Source organism: Phyllostomus hastatus, unplaced genomic scaffold (genome assembly GCF_019186645.2).
Source record: "Phyllostomus hastatus isolate PE091 unplaced genomic scaffold, TTU_PhHast_1.1 phas_scaffold_501, whole genome shotgun sequence".
In the NCBI taxonomy this organism is placed as follows: domain Eukaryota; kingdom Metazoa; phylum Chordata; class Mammalia; order Chiroptera; family Phyllostomidae; genus Phyllostomus; species Phyllostomus hastatus.
In genome coordinates this window covers 53009312-53017860 of record NW_025334033.1, presented here as the reverse complement: position 1 = coordinate 53017860, position 8549 = coordinate 53009312, and the positions used below count along the sequence as shown (strand labels likewise).

The 8549-nt window shown below is 51.6% G+C and overlaps 1 protein-coding gene across 1 annotated transcript; it reads right to left on the bottom strand.

Moving 5' to 3' along the window:
* AHSA1 (activator of HSP90 ATPase activity 1) lies at positions 1 to 8346 on the bottom strand. Its single transcript, XM_045823935.1, has 9 exons — positions 8055 to 8346; positions 6649 to 6839; positions 5012 to 5094; positions 4508 to 4625; positions 3364 to 3452; positions 2110 to 2238; positions 1540 to 1641; positions 493 to 544; positions 1 to 394 (listed from the first exon to the last, which is right to left on the bottom strand). Exons 1-9 carry the CDS (start codon positions 8132 to 8134, stop codon positions 222 to 224), a joined length of 1017 nt encoding a protein of 338 aa, XP_045679891.1. The 5' UTR covers positions 8135 to 8346; the 3' UTR covers positions 1 to 221.
* Positions 8347 to 8549: the final 203 nt, after the last annotated feature.

Here is an 8549-nt window from a genome sequence, read left to right as displayed (position 1 = left end):
CACATTTTTTAAATTACGTTTATTTAGCATATGTACACATAAAAGAGAAATCGCCCTCTAATCCCACCCAGCAGAAAACATGCACAAACCCAAGGTATACGTGGAGGGAAGGGCCCCGGCCCCAAGTTAGTGGTTGGGATGGTGCAATCCTGTGAGTCAAGCCTCGGTCAGGAGAGGGCTGGACTGAGGTGTCGGGCAAGCCGAAGCTCCCACTGCCGGCCCTAGAGTAAGCGTGCGCCGTAGCCGAAGGTCTGTTTGATGCCCTCGAAGTAGTAGCGCTGCCAGCCCTGCCGTGTCCTCTCCTCCTCAGGGGCGGGGATGCCTCGGCCTTCCATGCACAGTTCAGTCTCTCCATTCTTGTCAATGAAGGTCAAGGTGATGGTGGCAAAGTGCCCTGAGGAAAGGCAGAGGGGAGAGAGGTTCCAGGCCAAGGGTTTGAGACTAAGGGGAAAATCCTGGGCGCAGTGGCAATAAACAAGGATGCTCGCTTACCTTCTGGCCAAGATTTAAACCTCCACTTCATCACAATGTGTTTCTCAGGCACCTAAGATAACCAAAGAGGTCAGCCCACACTTCAGACCAACGATTTCAACCTTTTCCATCTTTCATCTCACGACACACGTACACTAATTACTAAAATTCTACAGCACACCAAACGACCTATTTTTGCCAGGGACACACACACACACACACGTGTAATTTTTATTCAGTTCACACCAGACGGCTGTTGTTGTATTGGCTATTGTCATTTTTTTATCTGACAGTCTTAAGGGGAAAGAGGTCAGTGGCCTGACTAAACAGGCAGGGAACGCAGGTTTTAAAGATTCCTGTGGCACACCGGTTGAAAACAGCTGCCACAGGCCCTGGCCGGTTAAGCCTGACTGGGGCGCTGCCCCAGCACACCAAGGCTGCGGTTTGAGCCCCGGTCAGGGCACACACAAGGTGCAATCAATGAATGCGTAAATAAGTAGAACAAACAACTGATTCTCTTTCTCTCAAAATCAACAAATAAAATTTAAAAAGAAAAAAAGAAAGTCGCTGCTATATATCAATGTATCGAAGCCTGGCTAGATAGGCCATCTGCCTTTCATACGGAACCTATCACCTGTGCAGTTACACCGCCTACGAGGACCAAGTGGACACAGAGTGAGTAGCTTCCGCAGTGAAATCACCGTCATGCCCAACACCTCCTCTTACTCCTACGTTGGGTCAGGTCCACTGTGCCCAGGTGACATTTCAGTGCAGCAAGTGGAAGGCCATAAGCCACCAATATATACAACCTTCCTTCCATTAGTTCTCCTAGGAAGAACCAATTTTCACTCCTTTATAAGGAGAAAATTCTGGGAATGCAAGAGAATTCAAATGGTAGCCTTCTCTTGGCGGGGGGGGGGGGGGGACAAAAAACACCATACAATGAAGTGCTACTGACCAGAGATGAAAGGCTTAAATTACACCCCCCAGAGCTGGGAAGAAAAGAGAAATGTCACTCTTCTGACCAGGCAGAGGGTGCATCCGGGCCTGGGGCTAGCAGGTACTCACCAGATCAGTGAATTCCCCAGTGACATTGCCATCTACCAGCTGAAACTTCCCTCCTTTGTCTGCTTCTAACACTGCGGGAGCATGGGTAAAGGCCTGGACCAGCTGCAGGGGGAGAAGAGGAGGAGGAGGGAAAAATGAGGCAGGGAGCAGAGGCAAGGCTCTCAGTGGGATCCGAGGACGCATGGAACCGAGGCCCACAAGCCTCCGCTCTCGTCCCAGACGCCGCCTGGTCTGACGAACGGGCTCAGGTCCGACTGCTGCCCCACAGACCACGCTCTGCCTTGAGTGATTGGGAACCCACACAACATTACTTCAGCCCTGTTTTCTACAAAGAATGATTCCCAGTGGCTCCCACTTAGACGACCCCAAGGCAGTCCAGGTGAGAAAGAAGAAGGCAGACACACTGAGGCGAGGGTTGAACCGAAGCGGTTTTCCTTGGCCTCTGCTTGTACGAGGGAAGCCCCAGGGTCTGCTCATCAGGACCCCCTCCGTGCGCGGAGCAGACGGGCCCACACCCCGTGCCGCCGGGAGCGGCAGGTGCCGTGAGGCCGAAGGACAGACTGCACTCACCTCTTGGGTGGTGAGCACTCTGTAGAGCTCCTCTGGTGATGTCAGGAAGGTGTCTCTAAGGGTGATCTTACAAGTGGGGATTCTGACACCAACTGGTGTGGCCTGGGCTTTTGAAGGAGCAGATTTGACCTGTGAAGTCACAGTGAAAATTGTCAGTTTAGAGTAATGATGAAACCTCAATTCACACGGCTTTGGAGACAAAAATCTGCCATCTACTCTCACAAACTTTCCACTCCAAGGCTAATGACTACAGGGGGCGAGGGGGTTTGTGCGTATGGGTGTTGCAGTCACAAGGGAAGCTTTCCCGGAAAATTCTCAATTCCCATGGAGAACAACCACTTCAGGTGAGGGACAACCGAGACTGTTTTAAGACCCCATCAGCCAGAGGACTCGTTGCAATAAACCACCAGGCATTTGTGAAGAGCGCCGTGTGATCCCCAAACAGAATTTCTATGCCTAAATAGCCGGAAGCAACACCCCGAACCCCACCCCCTTCTCCAAACTATCCTTCACCGAGCTGACAAAGGGCATTAGGGCTGAAAACTGAGTGCTGACTCCGAACTCCCAAGTTCCATTTCCAGAAAAAAATATTTGCTCACTCTGCAAATGGGGTGAAACCGATCAATTTCCTGATAGGTGAAGCTAGTGATCTAACCCACTACCTTGAAGAAATCTCTAATATCGAAGTATGAAATATCAACACCCCAGGTGGAAATAATACTAAAGACATATATGGGCGAAGACCATCCTGTGTTCTCAACATAACTCGTGTAAAATGCAACCAAGAGTCCTGGCTGGTGCAGCTCAGTGGATTGAATGCTGGCTTGCAAGCCAAAAGGTTGCCGGTTCAATTCCCAGTCAGAGCATTAAGTCTGGGTTGCAGGCCAGGTCCCCAGTAAGCGGTGCAGGAGAGGCAATTGACTGATGTCTCATACACATTGATGTTTTTCTCCCACTTTCTCCCTCCCTTCCCCTCTCTCTAAAAAACCCAAAATCTTTAAATACATAAATAAATAAAATGCAACTGAGAGTTAGACCTTAAAGTCCCTAATGGATTCCATTTGCTCTAGCAATAGTCACAAATAAACAAACACCAGGTGAAAGACGGGCAGACGGACAACTACACACTGCAGACTCTACGAAGCCGTGGCACAGAGGGCAGGGTCAGAGAGAAAGCCGGAACTGAGGTGGCGGCAGCGTCTCGGCTACGGTTCCAGGAGGCCCCCCACCCCGCCACGCGGGAAGACGGTTTACCCTGGGCTCCTCAGTTTTCAGTGCTGGCCGAGCGGTTTGGTCTACCGACTCTCCGTTCAGGGTAGGCAGGATCATGCCCTGCGTGAACTCTGGAAAGACAAAAACCCCAGCTCTTGGAGGTTATTTCTCATAGGAGCTGAGTTTTGGGGCTTCGAGCAGCTTAGCAAACATGGCCACCCTGACCCGGAATGAAGTAATGACCAGGAAAGGGTCTATCTAATTCACATTTTTACCAGTGGTCCACGCCAGACAGGTATCTGGGTGTAGGCTACAGAATGTACTATGTTCACTGGGATTACTTTAAACCTGATTCAACTGGAAGCATTACAACTTGTTAAATGTGTGTGAAATCTACTATGGATGGCAGCTGATGAACACAGCTGCATTTCCAACGAGCCTCCGAGTGGGGAAAGACACCAGAGGATGCGTGTGCAGTGCCCATCTCCACCCCGCCTCACGGCTGCAGAGCAGCCAACGGCTAGTTATGGGATCGGAACACTGGGTCCCACCTCGACGCTGGTTCCCTCTGACGGTCATCACGTGTACTCCGTCCCCCCGATGAAAACGGACGGCAGAACTGGAACTCTGGGGGAGGGCTGAGCTGGTTGCATTCTAATCACCCCCTGACTGTCCCTGGAGAATGCGTATTCCCGGTACTCTAGTGCCCAAGCAGCGAGTTTGGGATGCTAAGTCTTTAGACCAGTGCTGTCCCACGGGAATAGAACGCCAGCCTCAAATATATTTTAAAAACTCCCAATGGCCACATAAAAAAGTTACACAGGCAAGATTAACTTCAGTAATTTACTTAACCCAGTATAACCAAACTATCACTTCAAAATATTATCAAAAAATTTGATATTTTACATTTTTTTGTACCAAGTCTTCAAAATCTATTGCATTTTACACTCGATGTACATCTATTTGAAGTAGCCGCATTTCAATCACTCCACAGCCAACATATTAGACAACGTGTCTGCAGATCTTCCCCTTACTCAGAGTTAACAGACCGTCTTCAAGATGGAACAAGCCCCCTCCCCCCAAATCTCTACCCATGTGTCAAAGAAAGGACTGTCAAGCCCCTTAACCAGAGTCCGGCAGGTGGAAAACTATCTCCTCGAGGCACACGCGACTGCTCAAGGGATACCTGTTTTGAGGGTGCTGATGTAAATTCCCATTGCTTCTCTGAGAAGTTTCACCCCTTCTTCTTTCATTAAGGCCACGAGATTTGTGTCAGGCTCATCTTTGGCAAGGCTCACACTAATCTGAGTGAAAGATGAGAAGTAGGTAGTAAATAACTTGAGGGCACCCACGCTGTGGAACGTGGGTGCTGAGCAATCAGGTAACTGATGTTTCCAAAGGGAATGTGTGAGAGGCGGGGTATCTGTTCGATCCCCAGGAGTGTTCCTGCTCAGGTTCTCTCTGCCAAGGCAAAGGTGGCTGATGTTAGGACCCACGTTACCAGCTAATGCAAAGTTACTACGTAAGCACAAGCTGCTCCTGAGGCTCCCAGCAGCGCCACCGACCTAGAAAGTCATCTGCAGACTGGGGTTCTGAATGCCTGGGCTTTAGTTTTGAATGACAGCTCACTTTTCTCCCCTGGGAATAAGAGGATGTGGAAGACTCAAATGAGGACTTAAGAAGCACAAACCTCTACTTCATCCACGCTGTTTTCATCAGACAAATTGGGGATCTCCACGTGTCCCTTGAACTGCACTCCAGACTTAGAGGTACCTGTCAAAAGCAGTGCAGTGTCATCTTCTCTGAAAGACAAGTGGTCTGCTCCGGCGCCCTTACTACTACTCTGCTCACCCTTCTTTCGGACATCGGAACTGACCTCTTTATCCTGAGAAAATGTGACGCACCAGACACGCCCAACCTTCCCCCTCAGGAAAAAATGTCTTTCCTTATCCAATTCTTTGGAACCAAGTGTGTCATTACAGTGTGGGGCCAAGAGCTGCATGAATTTTACCAGGGAAGACTTTGGGTCAATAGCCAATACGGTCAGTTCTGCTAGAATGCTTACTTGGAACATACGAACTTGTTCCAATTAGGGAATATTTGATCTAACATGAACGTTCACATTTGCTTATGCCCACGAGCAACACTGGGTGAACACACACTGCTTTGCCAGTGACCTCAGTGCACTGTGTCTGCTGCAAGTCATGCCACCCACGGCCGCCGTTACGAAGTTCCGTCTGGCTGCAGACGACTCCCTCCTACTGCTTCGCGGACGCACCAGCCGCGGCTGCAGCTCCTGAGGCCCTCTTTCCCAGGCCCCCTCCAGCTCGGTTTCCAAGTGAGGCCCCGCACTTACTGGGTTATTTCCGTACTTCTCAGCATTTTACGTGTTTAAAACTGCTAGCAATTTTTCCATTCCTAAGTTTTTAAAACATGTCGATGATGAAGCTTTTGGGTGTTGTGCTGTGTGCCTAACCCTCTTTTGCCAATAGACCTTGTGGTTTTCATCGAGCGAATCTGCATAGCGCAGTGATTTTTAGGAATATGCGTGTCACACTGTAGCAGAACCGGCTGTACTTCACAAAACTAATCAACAAAACATTTACTTTTTCCCACTTCACTAGGCCCCTTTTCTCAATCTGTGAAAACAGGATGGGGTACGACAATACCTAAGGTTCTTTTTAGACTACTGTGCTTTAGTAGTTAAAACAAAACCCTCTCTGATACAACTACTTTTCCCTTCTTTTTACCATTCGAGACATGGGCACTGAAGCACAGATTTATCTGATGCTTTGCCCCGACACACACTCTGTTAGCTCCAGGGCCTTGTAAAACTCAGCCTCCCGACGGAAGGACCCTCTAGGGGGGCGCACGCATGGTCCCAGTTCTTTGCTGGCACCACAGAGGAGACAGTAAACCAGAGGGCAAAGCTGCCCGCGTCAGCACAGCGGTCTGACCTGTCGGATGCACAGTGAAGCCAGGACATAAGACCAAGACCAAAAAATGCCCCCTCCACTTTAAAATCATCCAAGTGACGAGAGGCTAGTCTGAGGGTCACCTGATGTGTACTCACACAGACTAACCCCCAAAATACAGGGGGCAGAGCTCACTCTCCGGTAGTGACTCTTGAGACTCAGAGAGGAAACCCACCTGGTGTCCCGCGCTGGCGGGGCAATTTCAGCATGTAACACCGCTTTCTACACAGCACCGGGACGGCACGCTCTGCCTTGAAAAGGCCGTAGGCCCTCAAAGCCTGTTCTGCCCGGCTCCCGAACACGTCCACAAAATGCAGCGAACCTTCCTCCTGACAGCCCGGCAGAGACTTACCTGTCCAGTTCAGTTTGACGGACCACTCATAAAAGAAGATAAGTTTGCCTTTGCGATTGTTAATGGACGCCTCTCCGTCAAGTTTGTTCACTTCTGTCACCTCACACTTGCCTTCCTCATTTTGCACCCGCACTGCCAGGAACAGCGTTTTCAGTTTTTCCGTGGACCAATTTGAAGCATCCCTCTCTGTCCTGCAAAACAGAAACAAGGCTATGGACCAGCAGCCAAAGAGTGCTCTGCTTGCTCTGCTCAAGAGGCCTGACAGGTTGCTGGACAAGAAAAACCCCTGGGTCCCACTCCAGTGCGTCCACAAACGTGTCACTCTGTTTAGGAAGATGAGGAATTACATACAAACTCAACCAGCATAACGGTGCGAGGACGGCATCTGACACCTTGACACGGTGCCGCTAGAACAAGGGGGCTGTGCACACCTTGCTGAAGTCCGGAGCACAGCCTGGGCCCCGCAATGCATGAAAAGTCCTGGAAGGAATAAACCAATAATCTTGACCCAATTTGCACCGTGTTCTGAGCTGTCAAGTTCAAGTTGCGCTGTGAACGCCCCACACACCGTGTGCCCCCTACACACTGTGTGCCCCCTAGATGACCATGAAAACAATGTAAGTCCGGGGCTTCGAAACAAAAAGATACAAAGAGGAAAAATCACTATCTGCCTTGTGACCTACCAGTAGAGAAAAACCACCCACAGCTGCAACAAAGTAAAAACACAGTGACAACATAATGAACAAAGTTCAGGGGAGTTGAAAAAGGAGGAAACTACTTCTGGAGGACTTCGTGAAGGACAGCAGGCTTTGGAAGAGCAGTTAGCTTCTAGAAGCACGCTTGCCCGGCAACCAGGGGCAGCCCCGGAGTTACAACACACGCAACCTAACAGTTCCGGGAGAGAGGCCGGGCGTCTCGGCCGCCGCGGAGCGCCGAGCACCTGGAGGACGCGTTCCGAACCTCCGCTTTCCGGGCTGAGGCTGCCGTTCCTACGGCTTTTCATTTCACCCGCAAACCAGGAATTCCAGCCACCCCGTCCCCCAGCCTTGCCGCAGCAACCTCCCGACACAACCCAGGGCCCCGGTCTGGGTCTCGCTGTCTCCCCTGACCACGTGTGGGACATCTCTCTCCGCTCAGGTTGGTGGCAGAAGATAGAGGGTTATGTTTCTACCTCTTTGAAACCTGTCTTCTGGGGAGAGCCCTCCCTCCACCTTGCCCTAACCCCCCTGAACACTGAAACGGCGGCCGGGGGAAGCATGGGGCTACGGACACCCGCAACAACAGGAACTCACCCCATCTTCAGCCAGGGCTGCCTCGGCCCCAGCTTTGTCCCGGCCGAGGTTCCAGGGACCCCGCCACCCTGACCCAACTGCAATGCTCCCGTGGCCTGGCCCGCCAGCCCTCACCAGTGCCAGTTGTTGACGTTGGTAGCGTCCGCCCGCTCCTCCACGATCCAGCGTGGGTCACCCTCACCCCACTTGGCCATCGGCTTTCCTATCGCGCCGTCACCAGGTCCGGAGCAGCCACAGCAACCACCTCAGTACTGCCTGGCCCCAGTCGCGCCGTCACCAGGACCCGAGCAGCCACAGCAATCACCTCAGCACCGCCTGCTCCCAACCACCCGGCAGCGCCTGGAAACTACTAGAAGCGGCCGCAGAACCTTCTGGCTCGCTTTTCCCTCCACCCCCCGCCCCCTCCCGGCCTTAACTTCCGGCTCCTCCTAACTCCCACCCCGTACTTCCGCTCCACCTCGCCGGACCTTGGCTTCCGCCCGTGCTAAGGTTCTTTCAGGTTCCCTTAGGTTCTCCCCGAAGGAGCCCGAAATGCAGCCCCTCATTCGACCATTCCCAAGCCGTAGGGACACAAAGAACACGTCTCATTGTTTCCCTGGACCACGAGTC